Genomic DNA, 23,833 nt, shown 5'->3' with positions numbered 1-23,833 from the left:
TGTTCCATATTCATGAAGACTTACAAGGAGATGTTATGAAGAATATCGTGTCAGTTACTTTTTCATACTTTAAAAGGTGAATGAGAATGTCTCTATTAGATCAATTGTCATGTCAATTTTATAATATCAACTTAACTCATGTCAACTTATAATAATTGTTTGCAGATTAAGTTTGTCTGTATTGCAGCTGATTCATTTTTGTTGATTTTTTTCTATTGAAAAAGAACCGAATATTTAAACAATGCTTAGAGAGCATTTGTGTGTGATTTGAGTTGGACATAAATCTGAAAACTTAAAGAGAATGACCTGTTTAGTTGCTCAAAGTTCATTAAAACAACCATTTCAAAAGCTGAAGTGATTTTCTTTTTTTATATTATAGTTAGAATATGTATAACTAATGTTTTAGAGTGTTTTAACTAATTGAAAAAGCTGAATAATCGTTCTAAAACTTACTGATTAGTCGGCAAATAATCAACGATTAGTCGATTAATCGTTCTTATAATCGTTAGATTAATCGATTATCAAAATAATCGTTTGTTGCAGCCCTACTTCGAATTAAATTACAAATTTCTCCTGGTTTGAAAGTTGTTGGAAACAGTTGGGATAATGTAAGTACACAACTAAAAAAAATATATAACATAGATATAGTGATTTTTGCTATTTTTAAAGCAAAAAAGTTACAAATTGTACCTTTAAAAGGCTGATCTAAGCCAAAACGTAATCAGTTAAATAATTTAAAAGTTAAAATATAATAATTAAACATTTAAAAAATGCATATATTTTTTTAATTAAGGTGGAAATCAGTTTTAAAGCTATAACAATACGCTATTTCTCCAACCTTTTCAAATCTTTTAAATAATTTTTATTTAAATTTTTACTTTAATGTAAAAAGGTGTGACGTTAGACGTTTCTTGATGCATGGACATACCAACATGCAAATAATCAAAAAAGAAAAAATGCATTGACACACTGGATGTATTTGTACTTGATATATTTGTTGTGAATTCCAGTGAAAGTGCCTGAGGTATGAGGACGGCAGGACGCTGCTGTGTCATTAACACACATCTGCCAGTAAAACTCCTCCCCATTCTGCCTGCATGAACCTGCCCTTCCCAGCATTCCCAGCGATCAAAGTCAACACTTGATTCAGACTTTCTGGAAGAATGATAATGCAAATATTACATTTAGATCCAAAACCACCGCACAATAGCAGCATCATTTGTAGACTTATGAAAACAAACGGTACTGAACTGAATTAAAGTGTTTTTGATCTGTTTATCTGAGGGGTTGTGTAAGTGCTTGTGTTGCTGAAGTATTTATATAACACACTTATCAAAGCTGACATTTGGCTTATTAGTACTGGCTAACTGCACTGCACAGTGCATGACTTGCGTGGGAAATTCAATTACAAAACGATGTCATCAGCTCTCCATTGCCATGAATATGTCAATCAACAGAATACCCTCTCTATGTTCTTGGCAGATACACAGGGCCTTCTAAAGAGAACAAACCTTGTGAGGCAAATTTAACAGTAGCAACACAATAGCGGTATTTCAGCACAAAACAATGAAATGACAATTCTTGCCAAAACAAAAAATAAAATGTTTGGAATAACTATCAAATCAGTTCATGTTATAATATATTTAGGTGACAAACCTAAACAGATTATAATAATATAACAATAACAGTTAAAATACTGTTTCAATAAATTGATAGCTAAATAGAAAACAATATATCTGGTCTTAAAGGTGCAGTAAGCGATTTCTGAGAAACGCTGTTAATATTTGAAATCGTCACCCAAACAAACACACCTCTTGCTTCACTGCTCCAGCCCCAAAATAACATGCTATGCAACACATGCAATGCCTGGCGCATCAGACAACAATAACAACAACAGCATATATTGGTTCTGCGAAACAGCAAAAAAAAAAAAAAAAAAAAAAAAAACGTATCGGCAGAAACAAAGCAACCTCTGTTTTCAACAGGCTTCCTGTTCTTATATTCCTCCGATATTTCCTCTTTGGTAATATCTCAGCCATCTCTCTATTAGACTTTCTACAAATGTCCTGCTTGCTCACTCTCTCTTCTCCCCCATCATAGCGGATATGCTGATTGGCTACAAAGAGCGTTGTGATGCTTGGTGGATTGATCCAATCCACTTTGTTTTTCTCCTATTTACACAGCCAGGACTATGTACAAACAAACACAATAATTTTTTTCAGCGCACACACACAGAACAGACATCTAGAAAATATCCACAAATTATTTGTTTAGGTGTTGATTTAAATTTTCAACGGCGTTTCTCAGAAATCGCTTACTGCGCCTTTAATGTTTCATTAACATAACATTGACTTTAAACAAAATTTGTTCTTGCTATTTTAAACAATTATTAGTAGTAGTAGTACATTTTATAATACTGATGATACTACTACTGCTCTGTGTTGCTTTCACCCTGTGAATTACATAAGTCACCAAAATCAGAATGTGAAAACATGGAAAGCTCAATGCTTCAACGTTGATCTAAGCGGACGTGCCAAACTGCCTTCCACTCCACAAGCACGAGCCCTGATCCTGTTCTTTATGAGACTCCAGGCACAAATGAACCCATCATGTCACAGACACACTGGCTGTCAGATCTGCTCTCATCCCAGACCTCCTGGCCCAGCCGGATTGTTCCTAAGACAGGAACGCTGATTGGTGTAAATAAGTGCTAAAGACTCTGAGCCATGTGACGGGACTCTATTCAGCTCAAAGAAGATTAGATCACAGCCTTGGATACCTGATCTTATTGCCCTGCATGTCTTGGGAGCAGAGAAGCGTTTAACAGTGTGTGTGATCGTGAGCGTGTTTAAGACTTACACAGTTGAGTGATACTTCCAGGTCAAGTTCCTCCTTTTATATAAAAAAAAAGACCAAACAGAAGGGAGAGATAAGAGAGTTTGCTTTCAGGACAAACAGGATTCCAGCACACAAACCTGTTCACAACAGTAATGGGAAGGAGGCACCTGAAAAGCTGTTGATCCTGGACACAATAAGGCCACATACACCAGCACTAAACCTCAGTACTCAATGAGGCAACAGAGTTACCTGCAAATATCTGTGCAATTAAACTGGATAAATGTAGGTAGCTAGCTATAAATATGTTAAAAGATTGAACATATCAAAACTTTAACATGCTCAGAAAGATTCAAGTTTGATCCAGGCTGATACAATGTGTGCTGCTGAGGAAATATAGGATTTAGCGTTTTTCAGTATTGTGTCATCTCTTTATTCAATGTTTTAAAAAAAAGAAGAAAAAAATAGATATCATAATATTTGTCCATTTAATATTACCGCATTCTGAAATCTTTGCTTATGATTTCTCATGCACTGACTGGCAGATGCCATAAGAACGTGCACAGTCCCAAATTTGCACTGTCCTTGTGACATTAAAAAGGACCAATTGTTTTTTTTTGTTTTTTTTACACTTTCAAATTTCTTTAATGGGAAATGATGCTGTTTGAGCATGAAAAAGCAAAAGATATCCACTCCAAAGGGAGTTATTCTCTATATCAGTGTGCACTGTTTCTAAACTCCCTGAAATGCCTCAATTGTCGTCTTGAGTTTTATTACGAGAATAAACATGTCACAAAAAGGGGTGATGCCTGGTTGAGTTGCATTAGTAGTGTGTTGAAACTTGCGGTTATGGTAAGGGGCGTGACATTTCCCAAACACGCTCGAAGTGGTTGACCAATGACAACACTGGTCCAGCCAACCAATCAGAGAGGCTTCATAGAGACAGGAACTAAACAGAGCGTTACAGACAGACTGGGAAGAGAGGTGCTGCAACAATATATGTGAAAAATAAGGTTTTTTGAACAATATCAAGGCTTTGTAAAAGGGCATAATATGGCCACTTTAAAGATCAGCCAAATAATACAAAGACACTAAATAATACAAAAAGAGTAAATAATAATATAATAAATAACATTAATATAATCAATAATTAATAATAGTCATTTACTATTTAATTTACTGAAAAAAATATTTAGTCAAAATAAACAGATACTTGTGAATGGCTAACCATGGAGAAATATGCTTTTTTTCATCAGGTGTAGTTACAGCATCTATCTAGTGCCATGCTAACCAGACTAGCCTTGACTCCTTAACATACACATACTTGCACAGAGTATGTTTCAGACCTAAACGTAGGTGTATTATCCCACTGTATATCTTGTGAATATTGAATACTCTGCAAAAATCACAACTTTTTGTACCATTTATCTAAAGCTACCAATTATACTTTGCTCCTCTTAGTTTCTCATCCAAAACAAGTGTGAGAAACTCACAGGAGACATCAACAGCACTTTGAGAATGTTGTCCCAATCTGTGGCTTGAGCAATGATGCAACCATTATTATTCCCTAGAGCGAGTTATGACAGAAACACATTACATAAGAGGTGTTTTTACTTATGTTGGTTACATAGAAAACATTAATGAGAATAACCCCAAAGAAACTTGTGTGTTTGCTATGTGTGGCAATCAGCCACATGTTTAAGCCATCGTAAAGTGAGATTATATCAGGTATCAGATCAGATGTCAGGCAAACACTTTCTTTATGGATGTTGAAAGACAAATTAGAAACAAGTACACAAGGGAATTTCAAGAATTCTTCTAATTTCCCCTAAGGCTTTCGTTTGAAAAAAAATGATGCAACTTTTTTAAATAACCTTTGTCAGACATTTGTTACAGCATCAGTTTAGACAGCATTTTCATCATGAAACAAGAGATTTGTGTAACAAAAATGCAAATGGCAAATTTAAATAATATATAATTTTCATAAATTATTATTTTTTTTACATTATTTATTTGTAATTTATTTTATAGGCCTATTTTATTAATAATAAAAGCTTTCTATTGGATTACACACACACACACACACACACTGAGTTTCCCCCTAACCTTAACCCTTGTGGTGGATTTTTAATAGATAAAATAGTAAACTGTATATTAAACTAACCATGTTTCTAACATCTAACGTTACTTCTCTTTTCAGGCCTAACATGATAACACTTTGAAACACAATGAACTAAAACATTATGTCCTGTGTTTTTGAATGTTGTATGTTGTGTTGCCATACCCCTTTTACTTTGGTAGTGTGAGTGTAAAAATAACACATTTTGGAATTGAAACTAGACAGATGACTAAATTTGAACCTTGGGATTAACGATGAAGTAATCATTAATACAAAGTTTGCTTTACCTGGTAACAGAAGGGTTTGTCTATGAAAACCAATCAAATTATAACCAGTTATATTCTTTTAGATGGTGGGATTCTCAATGAAATTTGTCAGAGATCCTCCGGCCTTGCTTCTTCTTGGGGGAGATTCTCTGAGAACTGCTCGAGAGATCCTCCGGCCGTGATTAAAGCATTTAAAGGACATTTGCTAAGGTCTGTTTGTCGATTATTCCTGCGCAGGAAGAAAGCTAGTTAGAGAAGCAAGTTAGTATAGGCTATATATTAAGCGTCAATTGGAGACGTTAGGGATCGTCGATTGGAGACGGCCCAGGGAGATCGTCGATTAGAGACGGCCCCGGTAGACTTAGGTCAGATGAGATAGGACTTAGTTAAGTTTAGGGAAAAATCTACGACACCCTAAACATAACCCTCACAGAAAAGTTTCTGCATTTTTACATTTTCATAAACATGATATAGTATGATTTATAAGCTGTTTTCCTCATGGGGACTAAAAAACTTTCCCCACAAGGACAAGGATTTCAGATATTGCCATCTTTGTGGGATAAATTATAAATATAATATAATATATATTGTATATAATAAATATTCAAAATGTATAAATATCTATAAAAAAAAAGTGGGCATTATATGACAGAATAGAGCCAGGTGGTTAAAGGGAAGTGGCTGAAGACAAATATGAAGACAATATTCTGATTTCACATGGACTTTAAAGTCTCAGGGGGTTCTTCAAGTCAATAATTTAGGTGTCAGTGGTTCAAGCTGACAAAGGTGAGGTAAGGAGCCTCTGGCCAAGAAAACAACATCAGCTAAAAAATGCTTAAAAATTCAATTGTTCCAAAATAACTACAGTATAGCCGCCGTGTGCATTACACCTGACGTCACATGACTCTGATCAATGGTCAATGATCTGCCTGACAACAATACTATACTCTACTGACTATACTATATTTAACATAACCTTGAGTGTATTATTGGTTAATTTAACCAAACAGCTGTCCTAAAGAATATGGTGTAGGCCTAAACTTTACACATTTAGCCACTATGAGTGTGAAAAACCAAATTGCACAATAAATGGCACGTATAATCAGTAAAGTCTATCTGCTATGTTTGCAGATGCTATGAGCTCAAATATCAGTAGGCCTTCACAACATTTAAATGCTCTTGCTTGAATGCCTGGGGCACACTATGGAAGACAACACAACAGCCTGAGTTCTCCATGGCAACCAAAGCACCATAGGGATATAAAAATGTGAGCAGAAAACACAAAACTAAAGAACAAAGACTATTTGTGTGAGAGCCTTCCATACAGGGCCTAAAATGAACACTCGTCAAGCGCCAAATGCAAGTAAAAATCAGCTTTGGCGAGTATATGAAATGGTGTCAATCACCAGTTGGCCGGTAACATTTTTATGATTTCTAATAATGCAATGTTGAGATAACATTAATGTAAACAAACGTGAACGACGCTCAGGACATTGACGGGGCAATGCTGCATCGTCACGAAAGTTTAAGCCTTGACAATTTAAATATTCACTTGGGACTGGGACTGGGTGTGGGAACTCCGAAGCGCGCGGCCAGAAAGCCAGGTCTCAAACTGCATGCAAAAACTGAAATGAGCTCTGTTTCACGTCTTCTTGCACATAATATTAAAGAAAAAATGAAAAATATTTATGGTTGGTAAATTTTCGTAAGTCACTTCAAACTCACTGAACTTTTCATAAGTTTAATCATTATGTTTGTAACACATTTCTAAAAGGTGAAGTGTGTAATTTCTCTGATGTCAAACGGAATTGAAATTTGAGTGGCCCGACTGGACTGGGAGCAAAAACACTAGGACACAGTCAGGGCCGCTTACCGTGAGAGCAGGAAGAAAAAAACAAAGACAACTAAACAGGAAACAGTATAAGAGACATACAGCTTATCTCACAGTTCGCTCGCATAAATAACAACCACAACTCAGAAAGAAACCGAATGTGGCACATCAGCGCCTAAAGAAGTGCAGATCTAAACATCATTCAGAATGGCTGCTCTTTCTCTTCTAAAATTTATAGCGTCTGCTCTTGGTCCGTTTCCTCATTGATGGCACAAAAGGCATTTTTTAGCCCCTCAAATGGTTGCATAGCAAAAGTCTAAAAGTGTCATGGCACTGTGGTCCTCCACAGTTTACCACCTTATATCATACTTTCCCCCGAGGGACGCGTCTTAGTTGTTAGGTCATTTGTTTGTAACATACTAAATGGTGCTCAGCACCTGGACCAACTGCAGGACACACTGACTGAGAAAATACAGCAACGGATTCATAAGAGACTTTGGAATCCACATATCCTTTCATGAAACTGTTATTTTTCCTGAATATTTAAATTGGGATGAATCGCAGCTTGTGTGGCGTATTGTTCCAGCACTGCCACATCACCGGAACAACATTCCATGTACACCGCATAATGCTTCTTATAAACAAACACAAAAATACTTCTAATTGCTGAAAGCAATTACTGAGTGATTACTTCTCTTGCTGAAAATACCACATGAAGATCTCCCTGTGACCAGTGCTGTGAACTGTACAGCTTCAACAAAATTACAGTTGCTTTGAAAAACTTTGATATGACATTTTTTTAACTTTGAACATTTTTCAACTTTATGACTCATGTGGTGTAACCATCAAGTAAAAAGTAATAACATATTTTCATCTTAAAAATCATCTTAAAGAGGACCTATTATGCTTTTTTTTTTACATTTTCAACTTTCTTTAGTGTGTAATGTTGCTGTTTGAGCATCTTTTTGTGCCTCACTGTTTTTAAACGGTCAAATACATGCAAAATGATGTCAAAATATTCAGGTAAATATAGTCAGTTTTGGAACGTAAATAGTTGAGGGAAAACGCATGTGTTGTAACAATATATTGGATCCGTGCATATGCTCTTAACTCTTTCCCCACCATTGATGAGTTATCTTTGATTGACGAGTTTTTACGGCTTTTTACGGCGTTTTCACTGTTATACGCTAGGGGGCGTTATGACACATCTTCTGAAAGAGTACAGTATCTTCCGATAAATGTATTCTTGAATAAATTAATGAATAGGTTTTATTACGTTAAACACATGAAATACGTGTTTATATGCCATTTAAAAGTTGGCTTAGCCTTAATGCCGTGAATTTTATGAAAAACCCTCAGGAGACAATTAATGAAGAATGAGTTGTGTCTGCATCTGCCACATTCTCCACAGAAACTAAAATCAGGAAACGGAGCAAAGACATCCTGTGCTGACAGTAATTTGCATAGTGCAACTGTATTGCAACACTCTTCTCCATCATTTTATCATCGTTTGATGAATTACTGCTCCCATTATCAATAGAAAATGTACAAAAACAATAAAGTTCTGTTCATCACCTGCTTTCCACCGATAATAGCATGACGTTAATTACAGCAGGCAAATATTGCTGACTTTTTTTCGAAGTCACAATCTATTATGAGCCTAATTTACATAAAAATAAAGCGAGCTTGAAACCATGGTGCAAAAATTTCTTTCAGTCCATGTCTGTTTCAGTATATTCCTCTAAAGTTCTTTCTAACTGCATTAACAAGCCCCTTAACTCAGCTCCATAAACTTTTATGGATACTATAACAGTGACCCAAGTTACCTAGATGTTAGCAGACACAATAGATTACTAGGGTCCAAAGGTAAACCTCTGCTGTGAAACAATGCTCAGGAAGAATTCTCTGAGCATTCTGGACTTTTCTAATCGTGTACGTTTAGACTTGTGGACATACACACATTTAGTTTCAGCCTGAGGCTGCTCACATGCCACAGACAGAAAGTTGACTTTCCAATGCTATGAAAACCATCTATTCTGTCTCCATTTACAACATTCAAACAGTCATTTTTGTCAAACAAATGGCTTTCAAAACATTGCAACGTTTTGTGATTTAATATACCATCTCAAATGTACTCTCAGTATCTTGTACCAAGAGGCTGTTTGTTTGATACTCTTGGTAGACTAATATTGCAACAAAGAAAAAAACTATATAGCTTCTAGCACATTGCATGTTTAATAAGGCCTGGTTTCAAAAACAGGGCTTAGATTAAGCCAGGATCAGGCCTTAGTTCAATTTAGGTCATTTAAGTAGATTTTATAAGTGTGCCTTAGAAAAATATTGAGACAAAACAATATAGCACTGACATATTTTAAGAAATGTCAGTGCAACTTGCTAGTTGCATTTTAGTCTGGGACAAGGCTTAAGCCTTGTCTGTGAAACCAGTGGAAAGGGTGTGTTCACACTTGTGCAATTGCTCTGTTAGTGCGGTTCAATTGAATAAGTGTGAACGCTGCCATCTGAACCATGGTGCGCAACTTTCAAACAAACGCTGGTGCAGTTCGACTGAAATATGAATGTAACAAACTAAAAACAGAATGTGATGTCACAAGATGCAACCCTAAAAAGGACAAAATACTCAAGCATACCAGTTTTTTATATATATATATATAGTGGCGATGTTGCCCATCACAGTACGGTACAGGCATCAGAAACGCTGTCTCCTCGCAGCAGATCTTCAGTTGTGTGCAACAGAGGGATTCATGCTGCTGTTTTGACTCCTTTGCACATTTTATAAGCTCTTCACAAGTTCTCAGCTGGTAAAAATACCATCATATGTAAGCACAACGAGTGCATTTAGCCAGGCACACCGCATTGTTTTGAATGTTCTGTAAGTTCAGTCACAAAAGTATGTCTTACTTTGAATCTTTAGTCTTAAAAACTGACAGAGTGAATGATAAGTGAACCAAATGTATATGTTATGAAACATTATCTAAGTGCAACAGCTTTATTCAAAAACAAACTCATAACAGAATCTCAGGAACATGACCAGAACAACCAACTAAATGCAACATAGAACTGATCAAGAACTGAAAGAAACACAAGGCTTAAATAGACAGCAAACAGAGGAACTAATGAGACTAATTAATGAGACGCACCTGAACTGAAACTCAAATCAAATCAGTAACCATGGAAACAAACAGGCAGAACTGAACTAATTAACTGATTAACCAAACACAGACAAGAACAGAAATCAAAACAAACTGACAACATGACAGTATCAGGCCCCGTTTACACGTACGTGTTTATTTTGAAAAACGGAGACATTTCCCTTCGGTTGTGCCCCTCGTTTACACGCAAACTGAGAATTCGCCTCTGAAAACGATTCTTTCTAAAAACTCCGGCCAGAGTGGAGATTTTGGAAAACTCTGTTTGCACGTTTGCATGTAAACTGAGAAAAACTGAGTTTTAGGCAGTCGACGTCACAGTATGCGACAGAACTTGCACTGCGTCAAAGGTGCGACCTATAGTTTCGGGATTCTGATTGGCTAACATGGGCTTGAGCTTCTCGTTACACTGCCACCTACAGGTTTGGCATGCTCTTGACGGCATATACACGGGTTTGTGTAAACGAACACTTTTCTGAAAACGGAGAGGGTGAAATGTCTGTTTATGAAAATGACCGGCCACGTGTAAACGTAGCCTCAATTTCTTGATTATTTCTATTATTTATTCATTGATTAGTTTGGTTTGATTAGGACCAGTTTGGACACAGACGGATTAACTAATCATCATAAGACGTATGAAATTACATTTTGTCTTGATTTTTGCAGTACTGCTGGAACGAGATCTCTTGACCAACTTCACGATGCAAAGGTCGTTCAGCTGGGCACCGGACTGAAGCCATCCGGACCCAAGACAGATCATGACATGTAGGGGTCAGGGGTGGCCTTTCCTTTTTTGTCCCATCGCTCGGGGTCGCCGCTAAAAGAGGGTTTCATTCACCATCTCTGTATCATTGCCAGCTGAGTCAGTCAAACAAACCAACAGCGCCAGTGAGTCACGGGCCAGCACTTGTAACGTTTGCATCATCAACGCATCACTGGATCATTTGTTTGTCTCCAGGAGAACCGTGGAGAATAGACAACTTGAATGTGCGGCATTCAGATAGCATAATAACTGTATCGCTGTTGTTGTGGCGGCAACGAAAAGTGGACAAGTGCCAAATGCAAATGCACACAAAAGAATCATATAAAGCCCAGAAGCCACATAGAGGCAAGCAGGCATTTTTCAGGAATGACAGACAGACTCCTGACCGAGGAACAGACACACTCTGTCGTTCAAGTTTACACAGTGATAATCTCCATACATGGGATGGAAACAGTAAATGCATGTCGTTCAGCCTCTCTCTAGTTTCAGGGGCAGGATTTCTCTACCCAATCCGCTCCGGACATCTGAATAACCTGCATTTCCTTGTTCCACCTCATAGTTTGCCAACACTGTAATAATAAACCATTAACTTTGTACTGCCGCTACGGAACATGTCTTTCCCACATATCAGACATGTTGTATGCACAAGCATCCACTTTAAACACTGTAAAGTCATGTGATCTATTTATCAATCACAAATAAAAGTTTCAGTTAAGTATTTCTTCCGACACTATTGATTAGAAAATATTAATAAATTAATGCTTTTATTCAACAAGGCAGCATTAAACTGATAGCGACAATAAAGACACTTATAATGTTACAAAATATTTCTATTTCAAATACATTCATCAAAGAATCATGAAAAATATTTATTACGCTTTCCACAAAAATATGAAGCAGCACAACTGTTTTCAACATTGATATAATAATAAATGTTTCTTGAGCAGCAAATCAGCATATTAGAATGATTTCTGAAGGACTCTGAGGACTGGAGTAATGATGCTGAAAATTCCGCTTTGCCATCACAGAAATAAATTACATTTTAAAAAGTATTTAAATAGAAAACAGTTATTTCATATTGTAATAATATTTCACAATATTACTGTTTTTGTTGTATTTTTAATCAAATAAATTCAGCCTTGGTGAGCAAAACCTTTAATATCTGAATGGCAGTGTCCATTATTTTGTATGCCAACGTACCTTACAAGACTTTTCACTTAGTTACCTTTTATTAATAACTTTCATTAATACAATGAACAGATATTTGTATAAGTAAGCCTAATAATATTTTAGCTATATTCAAATGGAAATTTCATTAAACTCCATTTTTGAATGTGCATAATTTGTTTGCTAATGACTTATTAATCAAAATTAATTGATGAATTAATTAAATTATTAATGAAAGTGAAAGTGCTGGCTCATTTATTAGTAGTAGTTAACCTTATTGTTAGTAATAACATTATAATTAAGAACATAGTAACGTTAGAGATTTGAGGGAACTTTTGACAAAAATGCAATATGAGGTAAAACACCTTAGCAACCAAATAGCAACACACAGATCCACTCTGAATACCTTAGCAACTGCCCAGCAACCGTCTACCGACCACTCAATACACCTTAGTAACTACCTAACCTAGGAAAACAACTGGAAACCACTTCTTAACCAACACTGGACTCGCTGTCAGTGAGTTTCGAATGAAAGGAGCATTCAGTTCTACAGAAAATGTAAAAATAGAAATAATGATTATTGTATGATTATGAGCTCACACACATGTTGGTCAATGTGTGTTGATGTGGTAAAAACTTTCTTAAATGTCATATCAAGCAAGCATGACAAAAACATCAATTCAGATTAAACGTGTTCAAAATCGAAACGGTCAAGGGAAGCTCTGCTCGTCAGAGAATTCCCGCGAAATAGACAAACGCGCTCACCTTTTTAAAGATACACTTCACATTTATTCAGCTCAGGCAAAACTGCATGCTTAGTTAGAAATATATTTATAAAGACCTTAACCAAACAAAAATATCAAAAACGAACACAGTAGATAACACTCTAGAGCGTGACTTTCACAGCTGTCACGCAGTCTAAAGTAGCAGAAGTCCTCACATCTGTATTAAAATCTCTCTTTTAGTGACAGAAAGTGAGAGAGTGAAGAGAAGAGGTCAGAAGTGATGTCCTCTCACCTGTGCAGGATCGCTTTCACCTGTGCCGACGGTGGCCATGTTGAAGTAGATCCCTGAGAAACTGTACACTTTGAAATATCTGATGTGCAGCAACTTCCTGCTCTGTCCACTGGCACTGTTCCTGAAAAATATGAATGCCAGCATGCAATAACTCTCAAAAAGTGTCATGTTACATATAACGAATGCTTTCGAGAAACATTTATGGAAATATAATATGCAATATAATTTATATGCAATAAAATTTACTTTACTTTACTTTACTGTGCACCGAAGCTCTGAATTGATGGCTAGGGTGCTATTGAAGAGCCTAAATAATGTAGCCTAACTATAAGTGATACGAACACTTTAGGGAAAAATATAAAAACATTACACTTGAACACCAGCTTTGTATTGACTAAGCCATATGTTTCCAAATGTGTCTTACATAATGTTTATGCTTTTGTGTTGTCGCATTGGGCAGGGCGCTAATCCAATATCATCTCAAAAATTAATCTATAGAATTTCTTTTTTTTATTTTGCAAGGCAACAGTTTACTTGCAAAAGCTTTAACTAGCAAAAAAGCTTTTCGATTGAAGTGATGGGATTTGAGTTAATGTTGCTTTTTAAGAACACTAGATGGCGCCATTGTTCTATATTTCTATAAGGGTTTGTCATTGCATTGACTATGCTGGGGCTTGTTGTCACAAGAGATCCATTTATGAGGTTTGGGTTGATTTATATAAAAAAGAAAGAAATTCTCTCTTTCTTTCTTGGAGTGGTTTTCTCTGTAAAATTCTGATTTTTACATTTGTAATATCTCTTGGGTAAGCAAGAACACAATGGGGCACATTAAGGTTAATTATGAAGACATATTTTATACTAGGGCAAGTTGTCACACGTTTTTATATGTTGTCGAACAGATTAATTACAAATTCTTTTTGTTTTGCAGATTTTTCATGAATGATTTTAACTTGCCCCATACAGTTACAACATGTCTGAATAAAGGGACATGTTGTCACCGGATGGGGTAGGTTGGAATCTGAAAATAAAATAAATGAGATTTCAATAAACTTTTTTTTCTTCCTTTGACAATAATGGTATAAATGCTTAATTTCTATTAAAAATAAAAAATTAAAAAAAAACTCCCAACATGAAATAATCAGTTTAGTAAAATCTATGACAATTAGCCCCGGCCTTGCCTTTAGTTACATCCGTATTGTGAGTTTCTGTTTAAATAGTGAGTGTTGTAAGACAAATGTCAACATGGTAATATAACTTAAACTTTCAGTAAATAAAAGTAAAAAGGAAACATTGTTTGGTCAGTGCATAGTAAATACTGAGACCTCTGAGTCACTATTGGAATGATGTTTGTTCTTTAGGCGAATTGTCTTTAAAATACCAGGAACATGTTCCAGCAACGCAAGACATTAATGGCAGCACAGTCTTATAAGGTGTTGAATTACAGTGGAGCAGTCTTCATGTCTGCAGAGTAAACCACCCAATCACAGCAATAACAATCACCCTGACTCTCAAACCCCCTAATATAAAAATGTTTGACATTTTAACAAAACTGTATCATATTTAAAAAAAATAAAAAAAAGATAATGAAAAATGTATTACAGTTTTTCTCGATTGGTTTGGCTCATTTCTTGAAACCGAGATGACATTCTCAAAATAACATAGACAAATCTCCAAACCACCTTGCAATTGTTCACAACAGAATGTCATTTTTCATTGGTTTTATCAAATTGCAAATGCTTTAGTACATGTCTCAAGTGACTCTGTGCTTTTTTTCAAATGATTATGTACAAGTAGCTACAGTTAGCACAATGAGCCCACATTTAGCACATTTTCCAAATAAATAGATCTTGCTGATCTAAACTGATTAGTTGATTTTTCAGTGAAATGGTTACTCTCTCCAAAACATATCAGCATGGTTTCATTGTGTAAGTCATCATATGCACAATTGTCTGTTCAACTGTCAAAATTAGTCAAAGATATAATACCATGAAAGAATTTCTTGGAACATTTGATAAATTTATGACAGTACTTGACAATCAATCAGGTGAAATTAGGCCTAAGAATTTATGGCCTAACAGAGAGCAGCGCGTCGATGGCCAGGAGGATGAGGATGGTGGCCAGGAAAGAGAGGGTGACAATGGCGACCACTGAAAATATTACTGTACTATAGTTCTGAAACTTTATTTACAGTATGGTAGGCTAGAGTTTTTTTTGTTTTTTGTTTGTGTTTATAACTGTTCACATTTACAGAATCCTGTATATGTTTTCTTTTCACAGTATGTTCTCTAATGTTAACATTTCTTTGTACGAATAAAAATGTTTACAGTTTCCTTGAGTATGAGTGGTTTATTGGAGGCTGATTTTACTGTAAAATCTTTTAGTTTTATTCATAGTGGTATTCTGTTGCTAGACCTGTGCCTCAGTGACAAAACGTCTAAGCATTTTGACTTGCAGTGCTTAAACAATGCCAAAGGTATAATGCATTTTGGGGGCATTGACTATTTATATGAGAAGGATATTTAGTTTTGACACATGGATAAACTGTTTTGGGAGAGATATGAGCTTTTGCAGGGGATCCATGGTGTTGTGCTAAACCATCCAGGTTATTTTGACAAAAGCACTAAATGAATGCACATGTGCCAAGGCAATTGAGAAGGATCTGTGCTATTTTGACTGTACTGACCTTTTATATGGGAAAGGAATCTGCTTTTGAAGCATGGACGAAGAGTTTGGGGAAAGATATTTGATTTTGCTAGTGAGCTATAATGTTGAGCAGAACTGTAAGACTGTTTGGCCAAATGACCTTATGGTTTTGAGAATGTCATCTCGGTTTCAAGAAATGAGCCAAACCAATCGAGAAAAACTGTAATAGGCTATAAAATAATCACTAATATTACATTACTATTTACGAGGGGTCACCCCAGGGGGCCACAAGGGGGTGCTAGGGGGTCAGTGGAAAAGTCTAAAGAAAAACAGTGTAAAAATGTAATAATAATAATTATAAAAAATAAAAAAATAGGCTTAAATATAGATAAATAAGATTAAATTTAATAAATAAAATGAATCAAATGAAACATTGATTAAATTAAATTAATTAATTAAAATCAAATAAATAAATAATAGCTACATCTACAGTATAGCCACAGTAATAGGCTGTGGTGAAAAAATACAATTTTAGGCATATTTAGATATATTAAAAAAAAAATAAGTATCAATTTAGTCTTCATACATGAAAAAATATAGCTGAAAATATGGGAGCCAAGATGATCGAAGGTCTATAGCACCAAAAAGATTGAAAACCCCTGGCCTAACTCACTCGTGGTGTTCAAGTCCTCCTGGGAAGTTCGTATTTACCAAGTGGGAAGTCGTGTTTACTACGTCAGTTGCATTCAAGTCATTGTCGTCGGAGTAATGGCAGTGTATCTTCTCTCAATTAACTATACAAAAATACAGCAAGGTTTTTAACTCTATGCTTCTAGAAAACGAAGAACAACGATGAATTGTACATTAAATTGTTAATTCTGTGCAGGCAATTAGCTTACTTCGTTGTAAATAGAAAAGCCTGACAATATCTATCTGATACCTTTGTGGTATTCCGCCATTTCTCACTGACAGGACCTCAACTCAGTGAGTTGAAAACTATAGTAAAGAAAATCCCGAGCTTCTCACTCGTATCAACGACATTGTGGTGGCCATTTTCATGTGCGTTCAACTCGTAAATAGGCTACGACCTTTCCGACATGACTTGAACAGTTTGAGGGTTACAAGTAACGTTAGGGTTGAAGCGGTAGGTCTTCGTTACCGGTTTGACGATAAACCACAATTAAATTTCCGACAGTTAGTATTACAGTTGAATAGTTTTATCATCATTAAAACCGTATTTGATTACGTTACCAGGATTAAAAATAAAAAATCATGCCTAAGTTTTGTTTTGTGTGAAGCATGGCGAAAATAAGTGAGAGGTTTTACATGTGAGTGCTGAGGGAAATGAATTAGGCTAAAGTATGAATGAATATGAATGTATCTATGAAGGGAACTGACTGCCTTGAGAAAAATGTCGATGGCATTTTCTTTTCATCTTACCTCCGTGTTTATAAGTTCAGTGCTGCTTTGTGTACAGCCGTTACCGGGGAAACAGGACTATTTCTGTTGTTCCATAAGCGCCATCTACTGTCAGAGGGTCGATTTACATTTTCATTCAGCCGGTCTATGGTTTTTGTTTCTAAAAAATCTAAACCGTTTGGATAATAAGGCATCTAGAATTATTCATGAAGCTGATAAATTACCTATAATCATTTACCATTTTGACTCATACTCTATTTCTTAAAAATGGTGTAAATGCTAAAACGTGAGGTTCGTCATTTTATAAAACTTTTTGTCAATACTTTATTTGAACATAGTAGCCTAACCTACATGTTAGTAGATAACATTATTGTAAGTCACCCAACCAACACACTTGCTCATTTAAAATCCGGCCGTCATTGTTAATGTTATTATTTTAATGTTTCTGCTGTGGTTGCATTTAGGCATAGCCTATTAATAACTTGACATCTGCTTTTGTAATCCCTGTCCGTAAATGAAATGTGTGTCTGCTAATGAGGGTTGTAGGGGAGAGCGGGGCACAAAATAACGCTTTTTGACTTTCTCAGTTTGTGTAAATCTACTTATGGTTCAGAGTATTTATTTTTTCCCACATTAATTTCCCACATGTCTAGTACAATTATGTGTTTTTGTTTTATTAATACAGTATATACCTTTTTCTTGATATACCCCGAAAGAATGGAAGTGAAATGTGACAACATGCCCCATAGGTGGGGTACATTGTAACATGTGTGGGGCACATTGTAACATAACATATGACAGCTTAAAATGTTATCTGATCTAATAAAAAAAAATACAAAACAAACTAAAATATTTTCTAAATAAAATACAATTAAAAAACTTTTTCATGTAAAATAATGGCAATTTTTAATAATTAAATATAAACTCATTTTTGAGTTTTGACTACGAACACATGAAAACACAGCTATACAACATAGTTCAAAACAAATAAATAATTAGTAATTTCTGAAAATTGACTCTCAGTCTTTATTCACCTTTTTCTCACGTTTTCTCAATACAATTAATAAAAGTATAGAATATAATAGCATATTTCTAATAGGGGCACATTGTAACGCAGTGTTACAACATGCCCCGCCTGCACAACTGGGATTTAAACCCTGCTAGTGTCTTCTACTAGTTAGCGAAGCATTAAATAACTATCTCAACTGTTAAATAACATCTTGGAGATTAAAATAATATCATATTTGTCTTATTTTAAATAAACACAAAAAATAGAGATGAAAAATTAACTTAAGTAAGAAATTTACTTTTGCTATGGTTTAATAAATGTCTATGGATATCTTCCAAACAAAAAAAAAATTTTGGCGGAATTTTTTTTTCTATATAGTGTTGATATGGCAACTAGTAAATACACAAAGTTTCGTCATCCAAGCATGTGCAGAAGTATTTAAAACAAGCGTGTTACAACTAGCCCTGTGTTACATTGTGCCCCGCGCTCCCCCAAGGGGTTTTGAATGTTACAATAGGGGTCTCCTGGAAAAAAGGTAGGGACCCAGATCCGGTACGCGTTGAATCCACATGTACCAGATGTGGGCCGGATCTTGGCCGTCTGGGTCCCAATCATTTTTCCAGGAGACCCCTATTGTAACATTCAAAACCCCTTACGACCACTGACTGATCTATAAGTATAACCCTCAGAGAGAAAGAAAAAGAGAGAGAGAGAAATTTTTTTTTTTACATTTGTTCATTTTGTTTAATGATAGTTTTAAGTTGTACAGAGACAAACTATTCAGATGAAAGGGGTGTGTGTATACCCTGAGCTGAGCAGACCGGCACCCTGACATACACACATACAGGGCTTGGACAATAAAACTGAAACACCAGGTTTTAGACCACAATCATTTATATTAGTATGGTGTAGGGCCTCCTTTTGCAGCCAATACAACATCAATTCATCTTGGGAATGTCAAATACAAGTCCTTCACAGTGGCCAGAATGGATTTTGAGCCATTCATCTTCCAGAAGAGTGGCCAGGTCACTATGTGATGCTGGTGGATGTAAACGTTTTCTGACTTGCTCCTCCAAAATACCCCAAAGTGGCTCAAAAATATTTTGATCTGGTGACTGTGCAGGCCATGGGAGATGTTCAACTTCACTTTCATGTTCATCAAACTATTCTGTCACAAGTCTTGCTGTGTGTATTGGTGCATTATCGTGATGATACACAGCACCCACAATGTTTGAACCATTGGGTCACATGGTCCTCCGGAATGGTTCAGTAGTGATTCACCCATCAAGCACAAAAGGGAATGCCATGATATTGCAACCCAAACTATCACTGACCCTGTGCTTCACTTTGGGCATGCAACGGTCCGGGTGTTAAGCCTCTCCACACTGTAACTCCCATGAATGTGGGAAAGAGAGTGAAGGTAGACTCATCAGAGAACAATACATGTTTCATATTTTTTGCATTGGCATGAGTTACCAAAGCTTTGGATATTGCAGCCCAACCATGACAATTGACTCTGTGGAGCTCCCGACAAACAGTTTTGGTGGAAACAGGAGAGTTGAGGTGCTCATTTAATTCTGCAGTGAGCTGGGCAGCTGTGGTTTGATGTTTTTTGGATACAATCCGGGTTAGTACCTGGACATCCCTTTCAGACAGTTTCCTCTTGCAATGACAGTTACTCATATAACACCAATTTTATCATCACTGCATTGGTTACCTATAAAGTTCCGTATTAATTACAAGGTATTGCTACTGACTTATAAAGCCCTAAACGGCTTAGCTCCAGTCTATTTAACGGATCTTCTATCGCCCCATAATCCATCGTGCTCTTTAAGATCACTAAATTCGAGGCTTTTGGTCATACCTAGGATATCCAGATCCACCAAAGGAGGGAGAGCATTTTCACATTTAGCTCCAAAACTCTGGAATAGTCTTCCTGATACTGTTCGTTGCTCAGACTCGCTCTCCCAGTTTAAAACTAGATTAAAGACGCATCTCTTCAGCCAGGCATTCATATAATACTTTTAATCTTACAGTTAAATCCAACCTCTAGTTCATAAACGCCAGAGGAGAACTGGCCCCTGACTGAGCCTGGGTTCTCCCAAGGTTTTTTTTTTTTTTCTCCATTAGGTCACCTGATGGAGTTTTTCGGTTCCTTGCCACTGTTGCCTTTGGCTTGCTCAGTTGGGGATATTTGGGATATTTAATTTAATTAATTAATCAACAATACTATTGATCAGCATTACCAAACGTGGACATTTTCCACTAGAAACAAGCATTGATGTATTATTTTAATTTAATACTGTGAAGCTGCTTTGATACAATCTGTATTGTGAAAAGCGCTATATAAATAAACTTGACTTGACTTGACTTGACTTACTCCTGTTGGATGTAGTGGTATGCCGACATTAATCTGGATACCATAGCTCTCAATACACCACAAAGACTTGCTGTCCTAGATGAGCCAGCGAGACGCTCACCAACAATTTGAACCCAATTTGTGGATTACAAAATATTATGTACAGCTGTGCTAATGCTTTGCTAATTCAACCTTGATACTCTCTTTGACTCTGATGGAGTGTAAAATCAGTGAAGATTGGCCACCAGGCTGTGCATTTATAGGCATGAAACCCACACTGTTAAAAAAATCTGTAGAAATTACAGTATTATTGGCAGCTACTTGCCAGTAACTTACTGTAGATTTAAATTGATGTTATTTACTGGCAACAGTTTGTTCAAAGTTAAATGAACATTAAACATTAACAAGTCTTTATCTTTACAGAATAAAACTAAAATAACAACCTAATGCAAAGCATTCTGGGAACCAAAATCTGAAGGAAAAAAACAGAAAAAGGTTGATGAAGATTTCTGGTTCCCAGAATGCTTTGCATTAGGTTGTTATTTTATAGTTTTATTCTGTAAAGACAAAGACTTGTTAATGTTTAATGTTCATTTAACTTTGAGCAAACTGTTGCCAGTAAATAACATCGATTTAAATCTACAGTAAGTTACTGGCAAACAGCTGCAACGCTACAGCAATTTTTTTACAGTGTATATATAAAGTGTAAATAAATGTGCATTTACTATATAAATAATTATAATATAAAGTGTGTGATGAAATAATAATAATATTTAAATATCTATATTATATCTATCTATATTATATCTCAATCCATTTATGACCTGCACTACCTTCGTGTGCTCCCAGGGGTCCCAAATGTAAAACAGTGAATATTACAGAGTAGTAGACAGAAACATGTATATCCACACAATTTCCTTAAGTTCTTTTGACAAGATTTTCACGAACGAGATATATCTGTCTAAAAAAAGAGCAGATTGTCTAAAATCTACAAAACATCTTGTATTGCAAATTTCAAGCAAATGTCATTATGCACTTGTATATATAGATATAACTCAACCTTTTACTAGCCAAGTTGAAATTATTTATTTCCTTTGTTACTTTCAGTTTACTTAATTTCATATGTGAAATTTACTAAAAAAATATTCGTGCAAAAACTTGCCAAAGAAAAATTAAGTAAATTTTACTTGTTTTTTTCAGTGTACCTGAGGCTGCCATTAAACGCCTGTCTTGGGACACGTGGCTACCGCTGGCCACGGCCTTGGTCAAGGAATTATGCGTCCAGTATCCAGATGGGATTGCATGGAGTGTGAATACAGGATAAAGGAGGTTTGTAAATGCGGCTACTTGCACATCAGCCTTATGTAACATGTCTCTGGACAGATTTTGCAGGGGCACAATCAAACAGGACTTGGCTTTTGCCATCTGTTTGAGATTGATCATTGCAGTTTAGAGCCTGGTTGCAGAATGGATAAAAGAGTCTCTCTGTTAGTTACTTCTGTCTTTGAATTCCTTTGGTTGAATTCAGTTTCAGCCAGGATCTGCCTCTATGATCTGTTTTGATGTTCTGATGAAATGCACAAATTTATGAAACATTAGATATTTGGGGGGCAGCCGCAAGCAATCTGTGCATTTTTAACCAAAGATGATGAATAATCATGAGGATGTCGGCAGTCTGAGGGCATTAATTAACCACTAATATGAATATAAGATAATGACTTTTTTTTTTCTTCCCAACATGGAAATTCAGTAAGATAGCAGCTAAACTAAGATATGTATTTTATTTGTATTTATCAAAATAAAATAATAAAATAAAATAAAAATCAGAAAAAAAACAAAATCAGAATAAAATGAAGAAATAAAATCTAAAATAAAGTAAATATAAAAAGTGAAAATGTCTATAAATGCATGTAAATGAGAATATGAATGAAAATACATAAAAAACTAAAATAAATATATTGTATGCATAAAATCCACATCTGCAAAATGCAAATGCTATTTACATTTTAACTGGTCTCCCAAAAAGTTTGACAAACAAAAAAAACTACAATAACTTACTGAAATAAACTAGCTTAAGTAACCACTATTTTACAACAAAATATATATTATTAATAAGAATACTAATATACATCAATTTGTAACATTTGGGCAATGGTTTTACACAAACTTGTGGAGGAGTCCATTCTGTCATTAAAGCAAAAGTTGGACATCCCAAATACTAAAAACATGTTATATTCATGTAGCCTACATAATCCAGTTCAATTTCAATGTACACTCAAATTGCTTATTATATAAATATAATAAAAACAATGCATTACAGAAGCATTTTCACTAGTGATGGCATTTTGGACGCCTCTTAGACCTAACATGAGTATACGATAGTACCAGACATGGAACAATTATTTTCCAAAATTATCCTTCCTGAAGCTATAAACCCAGACATCTAACTGTGCCACTGGCTAAAGGCTGATTAGCACACTCACCTGCCAACTCCCTGCACATCAATGGCTTTAGTAGATTAAAAGGATTCCCACATCGCTAGTCTTGGTTTTCTTGATTAACCACAGGATCAGGATCTGGAAAAAAGGCCCCGCTATATCACAGACCAAATCCAAATGTAAAATAAATTTTTGCCCTATGAAGCACAAAGTATATTATCATAATTTTGGTATTTGCAATCATAATGAAACGGCGGATTATTGAGGAAATGCACGGTGCTTAATTTGGGATGCCTTATTGGTTATGGAATGGAAATAATGTTTTCTTTTTTGTGCATTTTTAAAACTGTCAACAAACTGTGGCGCATCACTGACGCTCATTAGTTATGCACAAAATATCAAATGAGTCTGACAACTGGGTCACAGAAGGTATTTATACATGAATTATTTGAATTAATTTGAAGGATTACATATTAAACACTGGAAATTTTTACTTATATGTTATGCACCGCATGATATCACCTACTTGACAAGCAGGCTGCCTAAGACATCACAATACTGAAGCTGAATAATCCTGTTTACAGGATGTGTCCCACTCAACTTTGCCTTCATTCAGTTACTGCCTCCAGTAAACCAAGGGATCAGGCTCCAAGCAGTTATAAATAAATCTACATCACACACTTCATGCATGATTCAAAAACATCCTCTGGGCTTATAGGAATGAGACAGGCCCTGCAGTATCTCTGGATGTGGGTCTGGCTCCGCCGCCCTGGTTTCATTCATAATTTGAGTTGTGTTTC

The 23,833-nt window shown here is 35.7% G+C and overlaps 1 protein-coding gene across 1 annotated transcript in view; it reads right to left on the bottom strand.

Annotated features, from left to right (window-relative positions):
• Positions 1-13,246, bottom strand: part of ank3b (ankyrin 3b) — a 179,927-nt gene extending 166,681 nt beyond the window's left edge. Inside the window, exon 1 of the mRNA XM_084135621.1 lies at positions 13,166-13,246. Within this exon, the coding sequence (XP_083991747.1) occupies positions 13,166-13,204 (39 nt within the window). The 5' untranslated portion in view covers positions 13,205-13,246. The remainder of the gene's footprint in view (positions 1-13,165) is intronic.
• Positions 13,247-23,833: the final 10,587 nt, after the last annotated feature.

Source organism: Abramis brama (assembly GCF_963993115.1).
Source record: "Abramis brama genome assembly, chromosome: 14".
In the NCBI taxonomy this organism is placed as follows: Eukaryota; Metazoa; Chordata; class Actinopteri; order Cypriniformes; family Leuciscidae; genus Abramis; species Abramis brama.
This window is presented reverse-complemented; position numbering and strand designations above follow the sequence as displayed.